General features: G+C 41.5%; 2 protein-coding genes across 2 annotated transcripts in view; one reads left to right on the forward strand and one right to left on the reverse strand.

The window, feature by feature from the left end:
- The first annotated feature begins 7,427 nt into the window (after positions 1-7,427).
- DLD (dihydrolipoamide dehydrogenase) lies at positions 7,428-22,461 on the forward strand. Its single transcript, XM_059473195.1, has 14 exons — positions 7,428-7,511; positions 8,411-8,486; positions 9,161-9,240; positions 12,780-12,848; positions 14,685-14,754; positions 15,134-15,234; positions 15,579-15,722; positions 15,912-16,013; positions 17,119-17,309; positions 18,700-18,870; positions 19,259-19,448; positions 19,816-19,953; positions 21,260-21,349; positions 21,451-22,461. Exons 1-14 carry the CDS (start codon positions 7,473-7,475, stop codon positions 21,514-21,516), a joined length of 1,527 nt encoding a protein of 508 aa, XP_059329178.1. The 5' UTR covers positions 7,428-7,472; the 3' UTR covers positions 21,517-22,461.
- A 2,524-nt stretch (positions 22,462-24,985) lies between these two features.
- LAMB1 (laminin subunit beta 1) overlaps positions 24,986-27,378 on the reverse strand; it is a 42,475-nt gene continuing 40,082 nt past the window's right edge. Inside the window, exons 32-33 of the mRNA XM_059473194.1 lie at positions 26,331-26,490; positions 24,986-25,439 (exon numbers count right to left, since the gene is read on the reverse strand). Of these exons, the coding sequence (XP_059329177.1) occupies positions 25,303-25,439; positions 26,331-26,490 (297 nt within the window). The 3' untranslated portion in view covers positions 24,986-25,302. The remainder of the gene's footprint in view (positions 25,440-26,330; positions 26,491-27,378) is intronic.

Consider the following 27,378-nt stretch of genomic DNA (forward strand, 5'->3'; position numbering starts at 1 on the left):
GTGCCTTGTGAGTATCTGTAAGGGCATTAGAGGGAGAAAAAAAATCTTGGAAATAGATTCCTTAAGCCTGCAGAAGCAGTAGATCTCAAGCCCTCACATGGTCTTACAATGTACTTTAGGCTACTGCTTGGTGACATTGGGATATTGAAGCATCTGGTATCCCAGCAGGGCAGCAAGGACAAACCTGCCCAGCAGCTGGCACAGGAGCATTACCTTCCGGGTACTGCTTCTTGGATTCTACTTGAAATCAGCCTCAAAGATCCTCAAAGACCCTCAGACTTTCTCGTCCTAAAGAAGCTGAACCTCGCTGAGCTTATCCAGGCATTCCTATCACCCTGAAGCTATGTTTAGGAGCATGGTAGCACTTCACTCTCACTCACGTAGGCATACCAGAACTGGATGAAGAAAATGTCCTTGTGTTATCAGGACAAATCCAAAACATAGCCCCATACAAGCTACTATGAAGAAACTCTTTTCCCCATATCTTTATCAATTACAGTTCTTAAAGAGCAAACTGCAGATCAGCATGGGGCGTGCACCTTGGTTTTCACAGTGTCAGTTGATTTATTGTGCTAGATCAGAACATTCTCCCATCTAGGTGCTGTACAGTGCCTATAATCTCAGCACTGCAGTGAACTAGGGTGCAGAAACTACACTGTGTTTATCACCCTGTTATTGCTGAGAAACTTCCAAACTGCACAATGTCATTATGCTTCAGGGAGAACTTTGACTTTCATAAAGCCAAGGTGACATAACAATGGGAATGTATTACTTCAGAGATTCTGTGCAGGTGCAAAGAAAATGTCACTGGTTTCTAGTGCAAAATTTCCTGCTAGCCACAATTCTCCCTCAGAGGGTCTAAAGGTCAGGTTGGGAATTAGGAGAGCAGAGCATGAGGAAACCTAACCCCAGAGGAGAAATGTACCATTTCTTTGATGTAATACATATCTCTTGAGGTGTCTGTGAGTGAATTGTGTATCTGACAGAGCTTTTGGAATTGAAGAAAATTAAATTTAATTTTGAAGAAAATTAAATACTGCATAGTTGCTGCATTTTTAATGGCCTTGTTTGAAGACAAGTTGAGATTTTAGTTAACATGAAAACTTTTGTGGAAACTTTCCACATCAGTTTACATTTACATGTTTTCCAACAATGGAACAAATTGATTTTACAGCTATCTAAGAAATAGAAAATATTTGTAGTTTTTGGTTTGATTTTTATTGCAAAACGGAAAATGTAACTGGGAGCTTAAAACAAATGAAAATGGGGTGGTTTTGCTTTACATGTGAAAATTAACTGGCACTTCATGATCAGCTCTGGTATGAATGCTTATGAAGAACTTTAAATTGGCATGACATATCCAGCACAGAAAAAGGGAGCCAACAATCACATATCTTTCTAACTCTCATTGCAAAGACCTTGAATTATAAGTGTTGGGCAATTTTATCCTACGGTGAATAATTTATTGCATTGCCTTCTAGGAAGAACCCTGACTTTTTCCTGTGAACAAACCAGGCTTTCATATACTGCAATGACTTTATCCATAATCTCCTTTCTAATTAACTCACTTTTCACAAGTGTAATGTGCAGGGAACAGAATTTTACAGGGTACAACATGTTACTGATATGCAAAGCCACCCACTGCTATTGCAAAATAATTGCTACCCAGAGGAAAGTCACATGGAAGGAAATTGGAGGGAAGGACACCAGACACAGACCTCCCACTGTCTTTCTGCAATACAAACTTGATATATCAAGTTAAGCAAACTGATGACTAAAGGGAGGTTCATCTCTGCCTCCTTTGAGGGGCAGCAGCACAATTGTGTCCCAGCGATGCTGAGGGCAGGACTCAATCGAACAGGCTGAGATGCCTGAGTTCTCCAGGCCTCTGGAGACTCTCCTTCATTAATGGGGTGAGCTTTTTTCTCATCAACTTTGACTGTATCAAAATTAGATGTTTATGTAGGTCACCTGTGTTCCCTCTCTGCTCAGCATGTGGCAGCACTAGAGGTGGCCATTGGAGGACAATGCTTTACACCCACCTTGGGATAGGATGAGTAACTCTCTCAGTTTGCCAGTCTTTCTGTATGTCCCATAGGAGCCCAGAAGAAAAGTTTTCTATTAGACCTGCTAAACCAGATGTCCAACCCTGAGAACTGCAGTAAGTCCTGCAATGATTGCTCACTTTCTCTGTGTAGTAAAAGCAGAGGCAGGAATCCTTGAAGGCCCCAAGGAAGATTGCCTTGGCCTTGGTGAATGCATGTAAGACAGGCAGATAGAATCTCCTGGGTGCTTATTTTCAAAGACACCTGCTGACCACATAGGGAATTTGGATACTTGCTTTAGGGGAATGGCTTCTCTAGGTGCCTAACATTTAAATGCAAAGCAGTATCACTCCCTCAGGTGAGGCAGCTGGTTTCTACCCCACACACAAACCACTGCCAGGAGCAGGGTGCTGGGTGTTTAACCACGGTATGTGGCAAAGTCTTCAGTATATAATGGTTCAGCTTGGACCAGTGCCCTTTTCTGGGCTCACCAGGTGGTGTGAGAGAACCCAAATGTGTCATGTCACTAGCACCAGCTGTGCCTTTGTAGGGTCTGCAACTCTGATCTTCTCTTTGGCAGGAAAATGCTTCAAGCTTCCCAACCCCTTCTTGCCTACGTGTGCTCCTTTAGAACTCTAACTGACAGAGGAATGTCCTGACTGCTTAACTCTCCTGCTAGCACCTGGGAGCCACAGATCTTTGTAAAATACCTGCACAACAGAGCAAATACCAGGTCTCCTGATATGCTCTGTCCTACCTTTTCAATGAATCCGAGGTATGCTGCTATTTTGCATCTGGCCCCGTTTCACTCACCATCTTTCCTATTATCCTACATATTTATGCAGAACCTCAAGCAGAGATCAGTGACTTGCTGTAGTTTTCTCTGCACTTCTCATCTTGCTTAACTGGTTGAGTGATAGGAAGCTTTTCTATGCAGAGCAGTAAGCTGAGCAGTCTGGAAAGCAGTGCCCTGCTTTGAACAAGGATGCAAAACAAAATGCCACCCCTGTTTCTTTCTGGATACACTTTGTCCTGCCTCTCACAAAGAGAGGAGTTTACCAAAAGGATTTACAAAAGAGAGGAGGAATAATCTGAAAATGTGCTTTCCTAATAACAGCTTTGCAAGGTACAAGACACTGATGGCCACCATCCAATCCTTGAATGGAACGTGGTAGGTATTTTAGTTCTGTTTTCTCAAGTCAGATCCAGTGTTATAGTCTGTCTAGATTGATAGTCTCAATGTGTACAAATAAACATGTGCATAGGTATGTATGCACACAGAATTTCAATGTTTAATGCAAGAAAATATTCAGTATTTCAAAGAAATAGAATGCTCTACTTCTCTCTAACACACCCTTGCAGCTCTGTCAGTTTATGCAGCCATATTGCCCTCTGCTGACTTCAGCCTGTCCTGGCAGCTTTCCTCTGGCTCCAAGTCAGAGGTGACTCTTACTCTCAGAGCAAATAACCATGAAGCAGGTTTTTTCCTGACACAGACTTGCAGAATGGTTGAGGTTGAAAGGGACCTCTGGATGTATCTGATCCAACCCTCTTCTCAAGCAGGGCTGTCTAGAGCTGGTGTCCTAGCATCATGTCTGGATGACTTTTGAGAAGCTGCAAGGAGAGACTCCACAACGTCTCTGGACAGCCTGTACCAGTGCTCAGTCACCCTCTCAGGAAAATAAGTGTTTGGAAGGAACTTACTGTGTTTCCCTTTGTGCTCACAATCTCTGGTTCTGTCAGTGGGCACTGCTGAGAAGAGCCCAGCTCCATCCTCTCTGCACCCTCCCTTCAGGTGTCTGTATAACCTGATGAGATCCCCCTGAGCCTTCTCTTCTCCAGGTGAACAGTCCCAGCTCACTCAGCCTTTCCTTACAGCAGAGGTGCTCCAGCCCCTCTGCCATCTCCATGGCTCTTTGCTAGACTGTCCCCAGTATGTCTGTGTTTTCCCTGTAATAGAACCCCAGCTATGTTTCCCCAGTGCTGAGCAGAAGGGAAGGATCACCTGCCCCCTCTTGCTGACAAGATTCCTCCTCATGCAGCTGGAATCCTGGGAGCCTGCTTTGCTGCAAGGAGACATTTCATGAGTATTCATAGATGCAATAAAAAGTAGAAGTGTAAACAGATACTGTAACCTCAGTGTTCATGAAAGGAGTGCCATAACCAAAGCAAGCATGAAAGGAGTGCTACAACCAAAGCAAGGTGAGGCAGAGTCATGCGAGGAGGAAGGGAACAAAAAGTACTCAGGTGTCCATGGTTTACAAGTACCACAGTTCTACAGAAAATACTCTGTCTTTATGATCTTTATTACTCAGAGTGTAAAACCTCAAAAAATAATTTTAACAATCTCCAAACTTCAGCAGAGTACCCAGGAAGGTTCAGAACATTTGTCCCAGATACTATGACCCCAAGGGACATGCAGTTAAGGGCAAGGCTGTTCAGAGGTGACTACCAGGGCTGAGGTGAATGGGATGGAGGGATGTAACCCTGCATTCCCTGTGTGGCCCCTTGCCTTCCCACTGTCCCCATCCACTAATACACACTTTAATGCTTCCTGCATTCCCCCAGGCTCCCTACACCCTCTTGCCTGGGTGCTGAAGCAATAACCACACAAGCTGCCTTCCCTTTGGTGGCCACAGTAACCATCTGCACTGACCACAGTAACCACTGTACTGACCACAGTAACTGGAGGCATCATTCAGAGCCTCCAGTCATTTCTTGTTGCAGAGGATGGTCCTGTTCATTGCTTACAGTAAACACATTTTCATGGCATTCAGATTTGTGTCCAAAAACTTGTAATTTCCCTAGAAATACTCATGTACTGCCTGTGCAGTGGGGAGAGCTCCAGTACCCCGATGTGCACCAAGACTGGGAGGCCATGGAGAATTAAAACATATTGGCTGAGTACTTTCAGTTAGCTGCAGCTGGAGCAGTTTTGGGTTTTATTCTCTTTGGCTGGCTCATTAGTGAGGGCAGGAGGAAATGATGGGGACACTGTACTATCCAGGATAACTCTGGGATGCTTCTTCATTAGAATCACAGAATATTCTAAGTTAGAGGGGATCTACAAGGATCATCAAGTCCACCTGGAGTGAATGATCAAACCCACAACCTTGGCATTGTTAGCACCATGCTCTAACCAACAGGGGTTTAAATATAAAAATATTGGGCACATCCAGCATTGCTAAAGGGCTGATCAGAGAAATCCTTATGGAAAAAGATAGAAGAGGAATTCTGCCTGCTGAATACGGCGTTTTACCCTGGCTGTGCGGGAAGTAGCAGAACGCTGCCCCCTGATGGAAATGCTGACGTGTGCAAGAAATTAGTACCTCTAGAAAACAACCCTTTCACAGAAAATATTTTCAATTTCCGGCAAGGTGGGAAATCAATAGTATTATCTATATTATATATCACTGACATAAAGCTACATTTAGATGTTTTTAGCATAAATTGAACAGAATGTATATCCTAAATTACATAGAATCCACTATAGAATTATTCACTATAGAAGGAAAATTATCCTGGCCCATTGTTGTTCTCCCACAGGCAATGAAGGATTTATGTTTTAAAATACTGACGTGCTGAAGTGCAAATAACAGAGGAATGTAGGGTGTCCAATCTATTATTCTAGAAGAAAATACAATTTATTTTCCAGAAGAAAATGTGAGTTCTGGAAAAATATACATAGCGTTAAACCACACTAATTATAAAAATGTGTCAATATTCTAGTTCAATTATTTTCTTGATTAAATAAATCGGAAACAATTATTCAAAGTCCTTCCAAAATTATCCTAGATTTTACATTTTTTCATATAAAAAGATGTATGGGCATTTCACTGTCAATTAGATGGAAGAGGTTTCTGTCTGAAATGTAATTTCCCTTTCTCTGCTTGTGCCCAGGTGTTGTTCAGGACAGTCAGTCTGGGACTGGGGGCTGCTTTGCTCACCCCAGGGTTCATTTTGGTGCCAGGGGGGTCTGTGACCTCCCAGGTACCAGCACAGATTGGGGTCTGACCTACTGGAGAGCAGCTCTGCTGAGAAGGACCTGTGAGTCTTGGGGGGTGACAAGTTGATTCTGAACTGTCAGTGTGCCCTTGTGGCCAGGATGGCTGACCAATGGTGTCCTGGGGTGCATCAGGAGCAGTGCAGCCAGCAGGCCCAGGGAGGTGGCCCTCCTCCTCTATTGGGCACTAGTGAGGCCACATCTGCAGTGCTCTGTGCAGCTCTGGGCTCCTCGGCACAACAAAACCAAGGAGGTGTTGGAGAGGGTCCTGCAGAAGCCACAAAGATGACAATGGGACTGCAACACCTGCCTTAAGAGGAGAGGCTGAGGAAGCTGGGCTTGCTTAGTCAAGAGAAGACTGAGAGGGATCTCATCAATACATACAAATGATGTATTAATTAGCAGTGCCCTGGCAGCCAGGAGGGCCAATCATGTCCTGGAGGCATCACCAGCTGGGCCAGGCAGGGGATTGTCCCACCCTGCTCTGCACTGGGCCAGTGTAACTTCAAATCCCAGGAGCGGTTTTGGGCATCACAATATAAAAAAGACATTGAGTTACTAGAGAGCATCCAAAGGAAGCCATGAGGATGATGAAGGGTCTGAAGGAGAAGCCTTATGAGGAGATTTATGAGCCACTTGGTCTGTTCAGCCTGGAGGAGACTGAGGGGAGACCATATTGTAGTCTTGAACATCCTTATGAGGGGAAGTAGACAGGCAGGTAACAATTACTTCATTCTCATGATCAGTGTCAGCACTCAAGGAAACATCATGAAACTGAGTCAGGGGAGGTTTAGATTGGATATCAGAAAAAGTTTCTGCACCCAGAGGGCAGTTGGGCACTGAACAGGGTCCCCAGGGAAGTGGTCACAGCACCAGTGTGACAGAGTTATAGAAGTATTTGCAAAATGCTCTCAGGGGACAGAGTGAGACTCTTGGCGTGTCCTGTGCAGGGCCAGGAGCTGGATCCTGATGGGCCCTTCCAACTTAGCACATTCTATAAGTCTCTGGTTCTAGAGACATCTCAAAAACTGATTCCAAGAGGATGTGCTAGATTCTTTTTAGTGGTGCCGGCGACAGGAAGAGGAGCAGCGGCCATAAAGTGAAACACAAGAAGTTCCACCTCAGCATGAGGAAGAACTTCCTTACGTTGAGGGCGGTAGAGCACTGGAACAGGCTGCCTGGGGCAGTGGCGGCGTCTTCCTCTCCGGAGACATTCCGAACCCGCCGGGATGTGCTCCGGTGTCACCGGCGGCAGTGACCGTGCCCCGGCAGCGGGGCTGGCCCACAGCGCGCCCAGAGCTCGGGGCTCCCTCCCGGCCCTGAAGCCCCGGCGCCCGCCTGGCCCCGCCCCGCCCGGCACTGCGCCTGCGCTTGCGCGCGACCGCGGAGTCCTTGAGCGGCCGGGGCGCGGCGGCACCGCCGACATGCAGCGCTGGGGCCGCGTCTCCTGCGCGCTCGCTCGGGTACGGCACCGGCAGGGCGGCGAGGCGAGGGCAAGGGAGGGGACAAGGGACGGAAGCCGCGCCGGGCAGCTCGGGCCTGGGCTTTCTTCAGACCCCTTAGCCCGCCGGGGGCGTGTGTGAGGGCGGGCGGGGCCGGAGTGGCGCCTTGAGGCGGGCGCGGGCCTTGGCCGCGCTGCCCTCCCTGCTCCGCTGTCCCCGTCCCTCGCCGCTCGGGCGAGTGGTGGCAGCGGTGGCGGCCCTCAGGGTCCGTGAGCGGCGGGGACCAGCTGTCGTGTGCGTTATCGGTGTCCCGCTGTCCCAGCCCGCGGGAGGCCGCGGCCGTGGTGGCTGCAAAAGGCGCCGCCGTCAGCCGGCCCCGGCTTTTGGGCTGCGGTGCTGGGGACTTCGCAAATGCTTCCAGGGACATCCTCTGCTCCAGTTACAGCGTGATCGGCCCTCGATGTGTTTGTAGCAGCTGCTCTGTGCTGTCCCATTACTTTTTCGTAAAGGTTAAAAAAACTTGCCCTCCCGAACCTCCTATGAGGTCCAGCTGCCTGTTCATAGGAAATGGCTGAAGGGGTTGGTTACAGAACAAGATTCTTGTGGATATCTAATTTATGTCATTATGTGGTGTGAGAGTTGAAAGAGTTTTGTAGATAGAGGTGAGCCTGAGGTGAGAGTGACCTGAGAACAGGTGTGATGACAGACTGAGGTGACAGAGCAGGTAAGTGGCAGAGCAGCTTCTGCCTCTTGTTCCGGTCAGTGCCCGCTGTGCTTCAGTCCTGCTGTTCCTGTTTTGGTTACTGGTGACATTAACTGTATATTCATCTCTGTGTGGCTGAATGCTTATTTTCCCTCAGGGATAGACAGAAACTTGTAAAACCAAGGGGTGGTTTTTATTAATTTTTTTTCCTTTCTAGAGAAGCCATTTTGATCGAATTCATCATGGTCTGCAGGGAGTTTGTGCAGTGCCACAAAGATCCTATGCTGATCAAGGTAATTTCTTGTGAGAAACCTGTTTTGGACAAAAAAACCCCCACCAACCCAAACCTCCACAAAAAACAAAACAATACTTCAAACTCAGAAATCAGCCTTCCAGATGAAAACTGTGGTTTATTTTCATAATTTGATTACAAGTTAAAGCTGTCAATAGAAGTTGAACTTCACCATCTCTGTTCTTACATTAATTAATATTCTAAAAGAGATTGTGGTTACAAGATATGGGCTCGGTACAAAGTTCATAGCTTCCACTGCTTTATAATCAATAGAGTTTGCACAGATAACTATTGCAGCCATATTTTCCCCTTTATAAATTTGTGGCATTCAGTAAGCATTTATGATTGGTGCTAAACATCAATAGAACCTATGTGGAAAAAATGTTACAGTAAACTACTGAGACATCTTGGGTTAAATTCTTAAAGACTTTAGAGCAAGAAGGATGGGAAATTCAGTTTCTTGATGTCATTTTACATTATTTTCCTTGTGAAATTTAAGTCTGGTTATTTTTCTTGTGGAATGAGTACCTTTAGACAACCTTTCACTGTGTCCATAAAGTTACTTTCACATATGAGGTGTAGCTTCCTTATCTAATCCTATTTCATTAACTTGCATAGTTCTTAATGCACAGTTATTCTGCTGAAAAGCAGTAACCCAGCTGTTCTCTGTTTCAGTTGATGCCGATGTCACCGTCATTGGCTCTGGGCCTGGAGGATATGTTGCTGCTATCAAAGCAGCTCAGCTTGGGTTTAAGGTGAGACCTCACTCACATAGCACAGTACTCATCCAGGTTAAGTTCAAAGGTATCTGTGTGACACTGTAATCCTTCTGGCACGTCTTGGGCCACCAGATGCTGTAGACATCTTTTGCTAATCTTTCCTTTCCTTTCTTACCTGCATCCTGCAGAATTTGAAATGGAGATCTGACTGTATTACTATCTATAGCCCTGCTACTGACAGAGCTGCTTAGGACAGCTTACTTTTGGTTGGAACTGGTAATAAAATAAGGTGGGCTTATACTCCTGTGAAAGAGAAGGTGGGAAAACAGTGCTAGGAAGGAATTTTTCTCTCAACAAATGAAAAAATTAAGTGATCATGACTGACAAAAAGACTGGTGGAAAACTGTTTTGAAGAACAGACTGAGGGAGCTCAGAAGGAGAAAAAGCCATATTCAGCTGATATGCTTTTTGAATGTGATTAGTGGAATTCTACTGGCGTATGAGAATTTTAGAGGCAAAAGAAATACTGTACTATCTTAGTTGCATTTATTTATGTTCATCTCCATTCTGTCTTGTTGTCTTTGAATGCTTTTCAGAAGAGGCGATTTATGCCTGATGTGTATTAGTGGTGTCATTTCATTAAGTATTGTGAGAGTTGTATGTGTATAATATATGTCAGGTGTTCTTAAACTTATAAAAATACAAAATGTGACTTCAGGATATTTCTTTGCCTTCACTTCTTAATATGAGGCCAGCTGACACTTTTGGTATTGCATTATTGTTCTTGTAATTATCTGGAAAGAACTCTGAGAAGGTGGTGCTAGCATTCTTGAGCAGGTTTCTGCTGTTTTGTATGTCACAATGTTTCTGAATTACCTAAAATAGACTTCATGACCAAAATGAACTCCTGGTGATGAGTTCCAGTGAGGCACAGGAATGGGGGGCCTATGCAGTGTGTAGTTTTCATCTTTCAGTATTTTCAGAACTTGGCTGTACAAGGCCCTGAGCCATGTGATACATCATGGAATCACAGAATGGTTTGGGTTTGGAGGGATGTTAAAGCTGGCCTTGTTCCAACTCCCCTGCCATGGACAGGGACACCTTCCACTAGACCCTGTTACTGAGAGAGCCATCCAGCCTGGCCTTGAACATTCAGGGCTGGGGCATCCACAGCTTCTCTGGGCAACCTATTCCTGTGCCTCACCAGCCCCACAGTAAAGAATTCCTTCCTTCAGCTTAAGGCTGTTTCTGTCACTAAATATCCTTGTGAAAAGTCCCTCTCCAGCCTTCTTGCAAGCCCCCTTTAGATACTCCAAGGCTGCTGTGAGGACTCCCCAGAGCCTTCTCAGCCTGTCTTCAATGGGGGAGGTGGTCCAGCCCTGTGATTAACTTGGTGGCCTCCTCCAGGCTTGCTCCAGCAGGTCCAGTTCTGTGTTGTGCTGGGGGCCACAGGGCTGGACACAGTACTCCAGCTGGGGTCTCATGAGGGCAGAGAAGAGGGGGAGAGTCACCTCCCTCAATGTCTTTGATGCTGACTGTGTTTGGACAAGGAGGTTTGAGTAGATGGCCTCCTAAGGAGGTCCCTTCAAACTGAATTTACCTGTAATTCTGAGTGTTGTCCCTCATTGGTCAGTATTCCCAAAAATGGGTGTCAGTAACATCTTTTTGGGCATCTTTTAGCCTTCTAATATGTAACTGTATCAAAATATAAGTGTTTGAGATTCCATTAGGTTGTACATCTGCCTGTGACCTAGAGCAAAATAACTGAATTGTCTTTGCACATCTTTGTGAATTACTATTTTGTCATGGTAATTACTCTTGCTTCTGAAGGTATGTGGTTACTTAGCTAGTAAGCTGAGAATAAAAGGTGCTCAGTGATGCAGGTTTTAATAAAGATTGTGGCCTTCTGCCACATGAGTTCATGTTTGATTATTCCAAAGCTATTTTTGTGGCTGGCTATAAAGCAGCTTTTCTTGGAGCAGTACTATCCTTGAGTCCTTCATATCTGTGATTAACAGTAGGATACCATGCACAAGGGGGTTAAAAAGTGCCCTGGATTCTCTTTTTCATAATAGTAAAAAATAATTCTCTTAGACTGTTTCACTACTAGTTAGAGAGGGGAAAATGCTTGGACATACTTGTGCATGTCACCATAATCATTGAATAAACATGTAGAATGTTTTTAGTAGACTGGCAAAAAGATTGTATAGTTACACCATCCATGGAAGAACCTAATTCTGCTCTACTGAATTACTTAGATTTCAGTTTTAGTGCTATTTCTATTGGCACAAGCATTGAGCCCTTGTATCCACACTACAGCATCCCATGTTGTTGCCAGTAGTGTTCTCTGGGTTTTGGCTTCCCAAAAGCTTTGTTTGGCCTTGTCAGTGAAGTTTATGTGAAATGGATGAGGCAGAACATCCTTGTTGGGTAAAGATAGGTGCAGTCTGGTGCTGTTTGATCCATGATGCAGCTTTTAAAGCCCTTGTGTTGTGTTTCATGTATTCATGTGCTTAAAACAAGAGGAAGGGGAGGTAGGGGATGAGCATGTCTCAGAATGTTCCTGTGATTTGATTTGGTGAATTCTGCTCTTCATGTTACCGTCACCTACCTTAGCACAAAAACAACAATTTAAAGAAATTGTGAAAGGTTTTCACCTAGGTAGTTGCCTCTCAGTGGACTGGAGCTCTCAAGAGTGTGAACCAAGGTTACAATTATTTTGAATGTGTGTGCCTTCCAAAGAAGGAGATGACAATTCCTTTGCTTATACAATTCCTTCTCTGAAGGAGACCTTCCTTTGCTCTCCTTCATTTTCTCCCAGTGATCTGTTTTTAAATGAAGTTTTGGCAGTTGTTTTTGTCCTTTGCACACTTTGATGTTGTCAGCTTAATGAGAAGGAGATGAAATATTTTCCATCCCTGTTGTTATTGACCTTATTTTTGTTTGGTTTTGCTGTACTTCATTTTTGTTTTTTCTTTCTTTATAGGTGGTGGTACAGCTTTATAGCAGCAGAAGGAAATGTTGTTTGTGGCTTGGGGGTTTTGTTCTGTTTTGTTTTCTTGGAAGAAAAGATAGCTTCATGGGATTTTAATCTATGCCAGTTCATTTACCAGTTATTTTCTTGTTTTTATGAATCTTCACATGACTTACATGTTTTGTTTCTAGCAGTTTTTTCTGTAATTGTTAGGGGAACATCTTTCATTGGACTGAGTCTTGTATTTATTATTTACTTTGTAGATTTTTGTGGTAGGATTGCAGAAGTGCATGAAAGTAGCACTTGTATGAATTGTGCAGTGGCTGTTGTTTGCAGACAGTAAACTGGTGCAGTTTGGTAGAGAATTTGGTTGCAAGGAGTTATTTGGGGGGTTTTAAGTTAACAAAAAAATGAGAGAAGGGAAACATGAGCTGTAAAATAAATCTAGGAATTAAATTAATGGGATACTTGTAGAGGTAGAATTACTAGACAAGTAGCCAAATGTCTTTGTCATCAATTCTGCATTGTGAGAGAGCCCATAAGGAAATGGTGACAGAGTATTACTAAAAAGTTTTTTTTTCCCTCTGTTGTTTTTCCTCAGACTGTCTGTGTAGAAAAAAATGCAACGTTAGGGGGAACCTGTTTGAATGTTGGATGTATTCCATCCAAGGTAAGTTGCATGTTTGTCATAGCTTCATTAAAAGCAGCTGACATGATGTGCTTTGCTTGGAAGGAGAATAAGAAGGAGTTTCTCAAGATGGATGTCCATGTAAGAGTGGCCTGGAGGGTGAGGCTGTGGAGTGTGGAGTAATACAGATGTGGAGAGAAAGAGCTGAGTCCAACATATGCACTCTGAAAGAAAGGACAAGCAAGAAGAAATCAATAAGAACTTCCTATTTGACATTGTCAGTCTAGTTTAAAGTAATTTCAGGCCTTGGCCTTTGTAAGGACAGTGCTGTTGCTGGGGAAGCTGCCTCAATAGCACCCAGCAGGTGGAGGAAGACTCTGCTAAGGCCATGTTTGTGATGGCTGTAGTAACAGACATAATATTCTTAGCAAGATCCCTCCTAACTGTGTTGCTGTTTCTAATCCTTTTGCTCAAGAGGTTCTGTTAGCATGGGAGGAGAAAATACAGTATAAATACTAAAGGGTTTTTAAAATTTATGTTAATTTTTCTAAACATTTAGTAATCATTTTAATGAGGTTCTGAGTATCTTAATATATTGAAGCACCAATGAAACATGTTAATCCACACAGTGCTACCTTGAAAGTTTGAAACTACTGCTGGGATCTGCTTCTCAAGTACCCTATTATTTTTTTATCCTTTAGATTTCTTATGAAAATACTATTGAACCCATGGCTAAACTTGAATGCTATCTAGAATTCATTTGAATTGCAGTAAACTTAAAAAGAGGATACGTAGGCTGTGTACACCAAGGCAGTAACAAATGATTCAAATATTCTTCTCCAGAAAACCACCCAAAATAATACCTTGGGCATGGATTTTTTTTTTTCCTTTCTAGTTGCTAAAGTCTTAAGCAGTGGCTGCATCTTTTAAGTAATGTGAATGTTACAGTTTTGGGACTGGGACAGTTATGTAAAGTAGAGAAATTACTTTAAAGACAGTTGATAAAAATTATAAAAATAGAATTATCTTATTTTGATAGTATTAGTTTTACACAAACATATGTAGATAAGGCAAGTATTTCAAAATGCCCTTTGAATCTTTTACTGTGCTTACTTTAGATTTAAGTCAGTGCAAACTCACACTGCTGTCCTTGCAAAGATATAGATAATTTCATATTTGGGGTGGCTATAACAAATCAATTTTCTTAGTAAGATCCTACCTTAACTATATTGTTATTTCTAATCAAAATACAATTATCAAGCTTCTGAATTTGAAGCTACTAATTTCTAGCCATCCATATAAAAACCATTCTAATTTTATCTAAGAATTTGGAAGATCCGTGTACCGGAGCTAGCTCCAAGCCATCCAGCTTCAGCTTGGCTGGCTATGCAGTTACAGAAACTTCAGCACAAAACCTCAGAATTTAACTCATATATGTCTACACAGGTTAAAATCTTAACAGGCATTTTACTTCAGCATTGTGTTGAAGTATAGATTTTCCTCATCTAGTTATTCTGTATCTTCTCTTTGGCCATCAGTCACAGTGATTTTTCTCTTCCTCTATTTGGTCTGTCCTTTTTTTTTTTTTTAATCTCTGTGGAGTAATTATCAGTTTCTATGGTGAAGTGAGCAAAAAGGATAGGTGTTGATTTAACTGTTTTCTATTTCTAGGTAAAGTATGTAATTTCATTGAATGTTTCTGTAGGAGCTACTGTGTACAAGTTCTGTGATTGAAATACACCTTTTCAAATATGTAAATATCGAGCAATAGTGAGAACATTTTGCAAATAGCATAATTATTTTTCCTTATAGTAAATACTCTTTTATATTATATATGGAATGTATGTCCAAATCCACATTTTTGTGTGTCTGTTTTAGGCCTTGCTGAACAACTCACATCTGTATCATTTGGCCCATGGAAAAGATTTCGCTAATAGAGGAATTGAAAGTGAGTAAAGAGCTCTCACTAACTGTTGCATAAGTGGTTTCCACCAAGAAGTAAATTTAGTCTTTCAAATCTGATTAGTATGGTTTTCTGGTCAGAACATTTTTAGAGTTATAAATAATATCCTTTATCTGTCATTTGGAGGCTTAGGAACGTGTCTGCTCTTTGCACTCTGAATATTGGATAGATAAGTTATAGCTGAAAATGCAATATTGATTTTCAGCATAGCAGTTGTTGAAGGTAACCTTTAGCATGTAGTGGGGCCATTCAACACATCTTTCTGTGCCAGCTGTTAACTGTGTTGAGGTTAGCTCTTTTAACATTACATGCTTGATGTAAGTTGTTTTAATGCTTGATGTAAGTTGTTTTGCTTTAACTTTAGTTACAGGACTCCGTTTGAATCTAGAGAAGATGATGGAACAGAAGAGTAGTGCAGTGAAGGCCTTAACAGGTGGAATTGCTCATTTATTTAAACAAAACAAGGTTAGTTTGGATTATATACTGAGATATATCCATTTTTTAAATCTGAATTTCTTACTTTTTACATTTTCTCATTGCCACATAAATTAGAGTGACTGATATGACAAGGGCAGAATTTGGATGCTTCTCTTCCAGAAAACTTTTAAATGCCTGGTGCCTTCATTCTTAATCTGCTTAAAGGAATAGTATACCATTACTATTCCTACTAGTATGCAGTTACTTTGTGATTTGTACCAGATAGAGATGCAGAGAGATGTTTTAGCAGCATCTCTAAGCATTAGTGAGATTCAGATGAAATGCAGCCTAACTTACTTGAACCTGACTTCACTGTTTTCTGATTACTAAAGGTTGTACATGTATCTGGGTTTGGAAAAATAACTGGCAAAAACCAAGTCACTGCAACTAAAGAGGATGGCAGCACACAAGTTATCAACACAAAGAACATACTCATAGCCACAGGCTCAGAAGTGGCTCCCTTCCCTGGAATTACTGTACGTATTTGAACTTAATTGTACTTCCTTTTCAGTGTCTCATAGCCACACAGTTTAATGTGTAATAATGGTTTGCACCTGACTGCACTTCATGTTGTGTGTGTTTTGTATATAGTATGTAAAAGGTGTTTGGTATAGAATATGTAACAGAGATTGCAGACCTCCCTTTGTGCATTTCTTTGTCATTAGATTGATGAAGATACCATTGTGTCATCCACTGGTGCGCTGTCGCTGAAACAAGTTCCAGAAAAGATGGTTGTCATTGGTGCAGGAGTCATCGGTGTGGAACTGGTGAGAGGATGTTTAAACCACTCAACTTTTAATTTGTAAAGGAAAAAGGTGTATTTTTTGTGGCTGTATTTGATGGTTTTGCTGTGCTTTAACAGTTCAGCGAGTTGTAGTCAGTCTGTTCAAACTTCATAGCCTGCTAGCTCCATTTTTTACCAGAAAAGCTGGGATAAGTGTCTGTTGGGTCAGTACTTCTGCAACTGGTTAGATAAGCAAAGAAATTAGAGAGGAACATCCAGGGTCTTGCATAATTATTTTTCTCTTGTGGAGGGGTAGGGATGTGAGGGAATGCCAGGGTAATCAGGATGAATTCTTGTGTTTAGTAGTTAATCTCAAGAGATGATTAATGTGATCTGGTAGTACATATTCTATCAACCAGAAGCGTGGAGACTTTGTAGTTCATTGTGGTCTGAGTCCTTTTACCTCACACCTACACATTTCAAAAAGAATTTATATTTGCTGGTCTTGCAGCTGCTTGAATCTGTGCCCATCTGCCAGGTGGTTGCTTAACCTGCTGACTAATAAGCTGGGAAAGAGTAAGCAAAGTGAAATTCTGTACTGGGTGGATGTGGGTAACTGTAGGTAGATACCTCCAGGGTGTACATGGGTTTTGTTGGTGAGGCTGATGATCATGGTTAAGGTTATAAATACAGACAGGACCAGCAGAGGCTCCATTTTGTTGTGTAAAATTTCCTTAATGTGATACTGTTTTGATTAATTAGTAGTGGTATTAGGGCACCACAAGCAATTCCCTTTGGGTTTTCCTTTCAGATTCTTTGATTTTAAATTTCTTCTATACCTGTAGTATAAATAAAACATACATGAGTCATATTTAGTGATTTTGTTAGCTATTTCATTAAAAGCCTAATTCCCTGAATTCGATCATGGAAGTTTTGTGTCTGTAAATAAACAATGATAAATCTTTTCATGGAAAGGCTGGGGGAAGTTGAACTTGTTTTATTTTACATCATGTTTGTAGAAACTGATCAGTTTGCTGTTACATGTTATCCTGCTTTAGAAGAGTTTACAGTCTGTTGTAAATACTAGAGTAAAAGTATCTGAAATCTGCTTTTCAAAATCTCTTTTTACTTGCATTGTTGACCTGCAGGGTTCAGTTTGGCAGCGCCTCGGTGCAGATGTGACAGCTGTTGAGTTCATGGGCCATGTTGGGGGAATGGGAATTGACATGGAGATCTCTAAGAACTTCCAACGCATTCTTCAGAAGCAGGGATTCAAGTTTAAACTGAACACCAAAGTCACTGGTGCTACCAAGAGACCAGATGGAAAAATAGATGTAGCGTAAGTGTTAAACATAAAGCTAAAGGAATGCAAAATTTATTCTTCCTCCCAATTCATCAAACCTATTTAAAAATACAATCTGATATTATTTTTTAAACAGGAATGAAAATTAATTCTCTAGTGCAATTAAATGTTTATCCTCCTTTAACAACTTACAGAGCTCATAATTTTGGGTTTATTAAGTCCTGAGTTGCTTATACGGGAGAGGTTCCATTGACTTGAGTTGAGGGCATTCTGGCATAAAACCACTGTTATAATGAGATCAGTAATAAAAACAGAACTCTAATTTGTTATTTTCATGGAAGATATTTGCTTCTAGTATAACTAGCATAAATACCATGATTGTTCATACAGTTATTTCCAAGCCATTAATTCTTGACTATGTGCTGTAAGGTCATCTTGTCTTAGGGTAAGCCTGGCAGAGATATTATTGTTCTTGAACAGAAATAAATGAAGCTATACAAAGAGTTTATTTTAGTGGTCTTACTCAAGACCTTTGAAGTTTTATACATGAACAGTTAATATAGAAACACATAAAGCAAATTTGCTTTATTACAAGTTCATAAGTATACACTAGTTCTGTTTGTGTTTATGGATTCTCTGTGCAGAAACTGTATTTTAAAAAATTGCTTGATGTTACGTCACAAAAAAAAGCTTAAATGTTTTTTCACTGGAGACTAACTATGGAGACTTTTACTTGCTGGATCACTGTAGCTTGGGACAGTCTGTCATCCATCACTCTAAAGGTCCAGGGTTTGGGCTTCTTTGCATGCCATACTCATGCTGGCTGAATCTCTCATGTAGTCTGTTTCTGCTTTTAGGGTATCATTTTGGTTCAGAGTGTGCTTTTGAACCACACTTCCAATTATCCTCACTTCCCATGCTTTGGTTCTTGTGCTCTCAGAGTACATGAACTGAACTTGCTCTGGGCACAAGTAATGACCAGATGCACTTGAGGGATGCCTGGGATTCATGGCAGCTGCTAACAGGTGTTTGGTTCCTGGGCCAGGAGAAAGCTCACTCAGAATACATGGCCCTACCCCACCCCAAGTATATATACCATATACAAAATATATATACTTTGGGTGGCAAGTGCTCAGCAGTGATGACTTTGCTGTACAGATTTGATCCCATCAGATCATGCTACTTGCTGTTGAAAATACACCCTGATTTTCTCCCTGACAGTTGTTGGGAAATGTAGTAAGAGGTGTTGCCCCTTCCTCCCTCTTCCACTGCTGAACTCTTGCAAGGAAGAAGCCTGGGGCAGGCTGAGTGAAATGCTTTGGACCCAGCCAGGATTTCACCATCTTCGGTCTTACTAGTTACTAGCCAGGGAGAGATAAGGCTACAAGTTTACAGCTTAGCATTTTTGCTTCTTGTTTTGCTGTAGTGTTGAAGCTGCTGCTGGTGGCAAGGCAGAAGTATTAACTTGTGATGTGCTCCTAGTGTGCATCGGTAGGCGCCCTTTTACAAAAGATCTAGGTCTTGAGGAAATGGGAATAGAACTTGATAAGAAGGGAAGAATTCCAGTCAACAACAGATTCCAAACCAAGATTCCAAAGTAAGTAAGACTAATTTTTTTCCTGTTTTTTTTTTAATGCAGAAAACTTTAAAAATACGTTTAACTTACTGAAGCACTTCTGGTTTTTAACAACAGAACATATTTTCCTTTTCTGAAAAGAAAACTCAATATATCCTATCATTTCAGTAGCTAAAAAAATTTAGTCACAAAACTCCAAAACTTTGCAGTTTTGTAATTTAAAAGTCACTGTGAATTTCATGTCACTAAGTACTTCTTGAAGTGTGGCCATTCTGTGGAAACTGCTAAAATGAAGTATTTTAATCTGTTTTGATTAGAGTTTTCAGTAATATGTTTCAAACAGACTGTTATGTAAGGTGTGCTAGGATGTTTTTAAACAGTGTCTTATTCTGTTTCATTGGTCTGATAGCATCTATGCTATTGGTGATGTAGTTGCTGGACCTATGCTGGCCCACAAGGCTGAGGATGAAGGCATTCTTTGTGTAGAAGGCATGGCTGGGGGAGCAGTTCACATTGACTATAACTGCGTTCCCTCTGTGATCTACACTCACCCTGAAGTGGCCTGGGTGGGCAAGTCAGAAGAACAGCTGAAAGAAGAGGTACTGTTTGTTTTCTTTTCCAGCAAAAATTGTTTTTCTCCTTTGAGCTTGGTTTCATTCCCTAGTTGTTTACCTAGCTACTTTATCTAAATTTCTGCATTTGAATTTATGGGTTAGGGTGTGTGAGTGAATGATGCTCTTGTGCATGCCACTCTCCCAAGAACCACAGTTCTCATTAATGCATTCTGTGACATGAATATTGTTTGCAAATTAATATGTTTTGTACATTCTTACACCATTTACAGTGATAGTTTGTGTATATTCCTGTGTCTCCTGTTTTAGCTGTGCCTTGCTTCTCCTCATGTGTGTAACATTTGGTTACATTGTTCTTGTTGGTCATTAAGTCAGTGACACATCTCTTTTGCAGGGTGTAGAATACAAAGTTGGGAAATTTCCATTTGCTGCGAACAGTAGAGCAAAGACAAATGCTGACACAGATGGCATGGTGAAGATACTTAGTCATAAGTCAACAGACAGGATGTTGGGTGCTCACATTTTAGGCTCAGTAAGTATCATCAATTGTGCTTTCTTAGCCTTGTAATGTTCTTTTTATTTAGTGTTGCATAGTTGTTGAGTTAGAAGTGGTGTTTGTAAACAGGAAGGTTTGAGTTCGCCATACTTATATTTTTTTACAGTTCTGTTCCACACCCTAACCTCCTTCCTACTTTTTAGTTCCTTAGGTATAACTAAAAAAAAAAAAAAAGCCCAGCTTTTTTTTTTTTTTCTTTTTATTTTCTTGAATTGCTGTGGTTATTTATTTGGTTTCTTTGGCAAGTTTTGTGTGGTGAGGTTTTTGGTGATGGTGTTTGTTGTGTTTTTTTTTTTTTCATTTTGTTTTTATGAATACTGCCAAATACTTGAGAGAACAGCAGAAATTGTTGATTGATCTTTTGGAAGTTGGAGGAGCTGAAAAGACTTTGTCTTTTTCATTGGTGTCTTCTTTTTTCCCTTCTCTCCAACTAAAGACCTCAGCAAGGGTGGTAATCTTATGCTGCAGTCACCAAATCTGGGATCAGTAATTTATGGAATTTAGAGTAAAAAACCTTCGGGATTTTCCCTGTCTAGGGGGTTTTTGTTTTTTGTTTTTTTTTAAACTAAAGTTAGACCCTAATCTTTCTCTGTTTTGTTTCTTAGCTGTATTTTTTTTTTAAATATGTTTGCAGAAACGCTTCCTTACATTTTTGTGTACAGCTTTCTGTACACAAAAGTTAAGCCAAGTTAACCAAATTGTTCTCAATAAGATTCTATTCAACTTAATTTCTCTTGCAGTTGTAGTAATTTAGAAACCAGCATGCCTTAAAGGAAGCACAACTTTGTCTCATACCAGCAGATCTAATTTTTAATTTTCTTCATTGGGAAAGGACTGGGGGAAAATCTTATGGTTGTGGATCTGATTGCTAAAAATCTAAGAGGAGATTTAACTATTTTTGACTCCTCAAATATATATTCTCTTAGTAAATATGCATAAATACAGCAAATAAAAATGAAGGTGTAGGTGTAGTAACATGCCTTTTTTTTTATCTAGTTACCTCTTTTAACTTTTCAGGGAAGCATTGAAGTTTTGGGTAGGTTTCCTTTCATGGAAAAATGCCTAGCTTTTGCACAACTCTCAATGTTTGGATTTATGCTAGGTTTGATCACAATCACTAAATAGAGTACATTACTTACATTATAGCACAGATGAAGTGCTGGTTAAACCATAATTTCTCTTTTTTAGCAGAAAATGCTTATTTATAAGCTGCTACTAATGCAGCAGAATGTGGACAACTGCTTAAGAATTTGTGCTAATTGGAAGTACCATTAAATTACAGGGTGCTGGTGAAATGGTGAATGAAGCTGCCCTTGCAATGGAATATGGAGCATCATGTGAAGATGTAGCCAGAGTTTGCCATGCCCATCCAGTAAGTTAAACTAAAGGGGCTGTTAAACACCATTACACAGACAGGCTGTTATTCCATGTAGCTATTTATGACTTCCAACTTTTTGTGCTTGCTCCCTACAGACGGTGTCAGAAGCCTTCAGGGAAGCAAACCTAGCAGCATCCTTTGGCAAAGCTATCAACTTCTAAAATGAAAGAGCAAGTCTTTGTACATACATGGTACATCTCTGAAAATGGACTGTGGGCCCTTATGGAAGGCGGAATCTGAGGATTTTAGGACTGACTTAAGTGAATATCTTAATTTTAAACATCAGATATTTAAACAAGTAGAGTTTGGAACAAGTGGAACTATCCCGTCTCTGTAAATTAAAACATAAAATTACATGTTTATTTACACAATGAATGTTGCAGAAAAGCAGCCTGACAGAACTCTTTTCTTTTTGGAAACCAAACATTTTGCTGCTGCATGGGATTATCAGGTTTGCTGGTCAGAACTCTGGATGATTGTCCAGCATACCTTGTATTTTCTTATTTGAAGTAGTGTTACAATAAACCAGTTGAATACTGGCACTAAAAATGCCACTGGCACTTAAAATGCCACTGTCACTTCCGCACAAAAATGTGTTTCTTCTGAAGGGATTAACTTTGGTATTTAACCTACTTCTTACATATGAGTACCAAAACTTGTTTTCACCTAGTAGTATTGGGATGTTGGGAGAAGAGGGGCTCGTGTAGATCAATTAAAATTATACTCACTTTTTAAAGAGAAAATTACTGTCTGTGTGATTCTCCACATCAGGTTTTCATATTGAAAACTCTTAAGGGGAAAAACTGAGTGCTGATTGAGAAATGAAAAATTGAAGACAAATTCATTGTACTGCTACATAATCCTTTTTGGTTTTAAAGCTTCCATTGTCCAGCTCTCTTAAACTTGAAATGCTAAAACTTGGGTAGTGAAGCAGTGTTTGCTGTTAAATGCTATGGCATGAGGGTTATTCTGCACCTTCCACATGTAAGGGCTGCAGTGTCAGCTCTCCACACAATTAAGACATACTTTCTTCTCTTCTGTTTTCTATTTTGTTCTCTCTTTCTGTCTCTTCTGTAGCAAGAGAGCATAATAAATACTTGACACGGCTGGAGGGTCTTCTTGGATTTTGTTTGTTGATTGGATCCTTGTAGTGTCTAGGTTGTTGATTATGTGGGCAAACTCACAAACAGATGGCACTGTTGGAAGATCTGTAACCTGTGTATGGAGCATGCCCAAATCCAGTAGTTAAAATTAACTTCTTTTCCAAGGTGCCATTTCTTCTCTTTTGCCAGGCCCTTCTGCCTTGAAGAAAACCTTAATACCTGCTGGTGTTGTGCATGTCCTTTTTCATTATGCCACTGGACTGAGAAGTGCACATTCAGAAGGTGGTGCTTTTTTTTTGGTGGTGCTAATCAGCAGAAGCCAGTCTTCTTCATTGTGATTTATTTTCTTAGCTTCTACTTTAAATGTAGATGGAGTTAAACCATAGCACCTCATTAAGCTTATCAACATCAGAGGTAGTGAATTAATGTGGATCTGCTTTCAGGTGTTAGTAGGAAGCTGCTGAATGGAAAGTGAAGGTGAGACAACAGAGCAGAAAAGCTTGATTCTTCCAATAGATCTTGGCATTTCAGAATCACTTCTAACTTAACAAAGGTGAATGTTAAGTGTTAATCATGTGATTTGCAAGTTCTTCCCAGAAGCCTTCTCTTTCAGAAACAGTTTGGTGTCTACTCCCTCCACCCCTGAATACTTGTAGCAGTCTTACTGCAATTCATTCTTGAAGTTCATAAGTTAGAAAAGTTTGTATCTCATTTTATGTTAAATGAAGCTTAAAAAGCCAGGGAAACTTATAACCAATAATACTTCTAAGTTTGTACTGGAGACTGAGTTTTCCAGACACTTAAAAATAAAAGTCAAGGCCTTAAAATTATTTTTGTTACTGCTCTAGCTGTCGTTCCCATTCTAGTTAAGTATACAAAAAAGCATAAAAGTAAAATGAGCTCCTGAGCCACCTGTCAATAATCTCATGGCAGTTAGGCCTGAGTGGTCCCAAATTGGCACTTTGTAGCAGCTGCTGAGTGTACTGGCAGTGAACAGTGCATGATACTGCTGTCATGATCAGTTCCTTCAGAATTTTTTTTTTTTTTTGTTGTGCTGTTTGTAATCTCTGGAGCTTAGGGGTAATTATTTATTTAACCAGAATGCCCTTCAGTTTGCTCAGGTGGTGCCATATCCTGCTGTCCTGATTTTGATGATTCCACCTGCTTATCAAACCGGATTTCCTTTTATCACAAGATAACCCACATAGCTGGTCAGTGAAGCCACCTGATGTACCCTTTTTGGATTTCAGCAAAGCTTTTGATACTGTCTCTCATAGGATCCTTCTGCACAGAATGTCCAGCACACGGCTGGATCATTGACTCACAGGTTGGGCACAAAGGGTTACAGTGAATGGGTGGCATCAGTGGGGACCTGTCACTAGTGGGGATCCACAGGGTTCCATCTTCAGTCTTGTGCTCTTCATCTTCATTAATGGCTTGGAGGCAGGACAGGAAGGGCTACTAAGCAAGTTTGCAGGTGACACAAAACGGGGAGGAGCTGTTGAGTTCCTCTAAGGCAGAGAGGCCCTGCACTGAGACCTTGACAAATTACAGAACTGGGCAGTCACCAACCACTGAAAGTTCAGCAAGGGGAAAGTGCCAGATTCTGCACCTGGATGTATGGACAGACTGGGGAATGAGAGGCTGGAAACAGTGTGGAAAGTTGAATTATGAGTCAACAGTGCCCTGGCAGCCAGGAGGGCCACATCTGCTGGGGACAGCATCACCAGCTGGGCAAGGGAGGAGATTGTCCTGTTGTCTGCACTGGGGCAGCCTTGAGTGCCAGGGGCAGTTTTGGGCACTACAATACAGAAAAGACATTAAACTGTTAGAGAGCATCCAAAGGAGGGCAACAAAGATGGTGAAGGACCTTGAGGAGAAGCCACGTGAGGAGTGGCTGAGGTCACTGGCTCTGTTCAGCCTGGAGGAGACTGAGGGGAGACCTCACTGCACTTACAACTCCCTCATGAGGAGAAGAGGAGGGGCAGACCCTGATCTCTGGTGACCAGTGCTGAGGGAATGGCCTGAAGTTGTGTCAGGGGAGGTTGATGTTGGATATCAGAAAAAGGTTTTTCACTCAGGGGGTGGCTGGGCACTGGAACAGGCTCCCCAGGGCAGTGGTCACAGCACCAAACCCAACAGAGTCCAGGGAGTCTTTGGACAGTGCTCTCAGGAACGTGGTGTGACTCTTGGGGTGTCCTGTGCAGGGCCAGGAGTTAGACTTGATGGCCTTTGTGGGGCCCTTCCAACTCTGTTTATTTTGTCAGTCCAAGCTTGAATTACCATATAAACTTGGTACATTCATACTTTCAGTGCTGACCTCTGTTTTCACTCTACATATCAAGGATACATATAATTTCATAATCAATAACATGAAAGTAGTCTTAGGCCTAACTGGGTATCATGCAGGGGCTACACAATCCTTTTTGAGTGCTGTGGCATAACAAACTACACATGGATGGTATTTCTTCACTCACTGGTAATTTGGTCTGAGTCACCATATTATGTTTTATAGTAATAGTAACCCTTCTTTAGAATTACACAGCTCAAGCCAAGTTTTTATTAGATCTCTAACCAATGTAAGAACAAGACTTGCTAAAGGATTAATTGGTGTACCATTGCAGCTACTGAAAATAGGCAGGAACTTAATGAGTCATACTAGGTACATACAGTGATACAAAAGTACTGTTTATTTTCAACATCAAAAAGTTACTTTTCTTTGGTTCTGTGGTTTTAAAGTCAATATAAAACCTGTTCACCTTTTCAGGTCTTAATGTAATGTCAAAAAGAACTAGTATAATACTTGTAAAACCCATCCTGACCACAAGCACTTCCCACTCCTGTTTACAAGCAAGTGCTGTAAACAGCAACCTTCTGGCTGATTGTCTGTAAGAGGGAGCGAACTGTCTCCTCCAGCTCCACCAACTGCTTGGCTTTGTCTTCCAGAACTTTCTGATTGTTTTCATATGTATTTTCCAAATCTGTAGGCAAAGGAAGGTGAACAAAACAGCTTAATTGGTGGTGTTTTGATGCATGTAAATCATTATAGATAAACTACTATTAAAATTTATTTCTAGTGTGGAAGATATTCTGATTGGGGAAAAAAAACCAAAAAACAAACACAATCCCCCAAAATCAACAAAGGCTGGAATGACACCTTTTGTTTCCTTAACATAGGGATGAAAAGGAACAAAGAAGTTATTTTCCAAAGGTGAAAATCTGAAAGTATATTTTGAGGGTTAAAATAATTTTACTTCTTTGCTCTATGGTGGCTTTTACAGAACAGTGAAATGTTTTGGTTTGTGATGATTAAGACTACTCAGCAAGTCACAGTAACTGTGCAGCAGAAGCAAAGAGGGGAAGAATGAATTCCTGGCCTGGCAAAACCAGAAGGAAAATTTAATTCTGTCTCTGCTAGCCAGGGGCAGATTGCCTTGTTCTGGTTCAATCAACTTTGTCAACAGTAAATGTTAAATTAAACTGTGAACTGGAACTCCTGTGTCCTGATTAGCTTTTGTTTTAAGAGCTTTCCGGGGGGGTGAGGGGAGTACTGTTTGAAGATGGGGGTCTTGCTGGTAGAGATGAGTCCTTGGCCTGAGCAGAGTAGTTTTGCTCCTTCCCTGTGGTGGTTCTGGGGACAGTGAGAGATGCCTCACCAGAAGTTTGTGTCTTACCTGTAAGTTTCAGCTTATTCTATAGAAATCTTTGCTTCAAAAGACTGTATTATGTCCAGAAGAATAAGGAAAGCAGATCAAGTCTCAGTAACAAAAAAGTACCTTTTTTTTCCCCTTCTGCTAATGAATAGCTGGTCTAGCAGCATGAAACTGCTTCATATTCTAAGGTGCCAAATGACCTCCTCAGAAGAGCCTTACCTTTGAGCAGCTGGAGTTTGCTGTTTGCTTGAGCCAACAAGGCTTTAGCTTCATCTTGCAGCACGCCTGCTTTCCTCCTGGCCTCGGCCGACTCCTGTGTCTTCCTGGCAATGAGCTCCTCCACGGTTCTGTACTTGCCGCTGAGCTCGCCGCTGAGCACCTGTTCCCAATGCAAGCACAAGGTGGAGCTCACACAAAGCCAATACAGCGGGAGTCGGCATTTCCTCCCTCTGTCCTTTACTAGTCCAGCTGCCAGGAGAGGCTACGCTGGCAGCTCACTTAACAAGGGCAGAAACGGTGTCAGGGTATTTCCTACTTTCTGTCCAAGACTAGGAGCTGTGGTGAAGTCTCATCAGTTGCTCTTCTGCACATCTGTGGCTGTTTTACAGCTTCAATACTGGCACTTGGCAGAGATTTATGGGATTCAGTTCCAGGGTTCTGTAACTAATGGAAACCATGGCCCCTAGAACTGCTGGAAAGCTACACCTGGCACTGCTCCTGGCTGAGTGGCTGCATCTGGGGAGGAATAAATACCCCTGCTACCCTTTCAGCAACAGGAACTGAACTAGCTGCCCAGCTGGTGTTAGTGAAGGTGCTGGCAAAGTCATGAGGTTGGTTTCTCAGCTGTGCTTTTGTTGCGGGGTTAAGATTAAGAAATCCTATGGCCCAACTAAATTCAACCATTGAGCAAGATAACAAACCAGAGCAGCACGGGAATTCTCTTGTGTTTACTTGACAGCACCTGAAATTCTACTTAATGTTTGGATATTGTTGAGTTGATGGATAATGCAGCTCTCCTGTCAGAAAATGGCTCTCTGGAGATTGGTAGGCTAACTACAGACAAGAGATGGGAGCAATGAAACTTCCTTTGGCAGATTGGTCAATTGTTTTGTTAATGAACATTCTTTTGCTATTACAAAAGTGTGTAGCAAACATTGGGAGTAATGCCATATGTTCACAGAGAAAAATCTTGCATCTCCGATATTTAGCAATTACTTCAGTTTTTTGTTAGGATAATTATTTTTCCTGTTGCTTGATTCTGTATATG

This window comes from Ammospiza nelsoni, chromosome 5 (assembly GCF_027579445.1).
Source record: "Ammospiza nelsoni isolate bAmmNel1 chromosome 5, bAmmNel1.pri, whole genome shotgun sequence".
Lineage (NCBI taxonomy): Eukaryota > Metazoa > Chordata > Aves > Passeriformes > Passerellidae > Ammospiza > Ammospiza nelsoni.

Coding starts and splice junctions, on each gene's coding strand:
- DLD (XM_059473195.1), top strand. CDS start 7,473: ATGCAGCGCTGGGGCCGCGTCTCCTGCGCGCTCGCTCGG. Junction 15,235..15,578: donor ATTTATTTAAACAAAACAAG/GTTAGTTTGGAT, acceptor TGATTACTAAAG/GTTGTACATGTATCTGGGTT. Junction 19,449..19,815: donor AAGAACAGCTGAAAGAAGAG/GTACTGTTTGTT, acceptor TCTCTTTTGCAG/GGTGTAGAATACAAAGTTGG.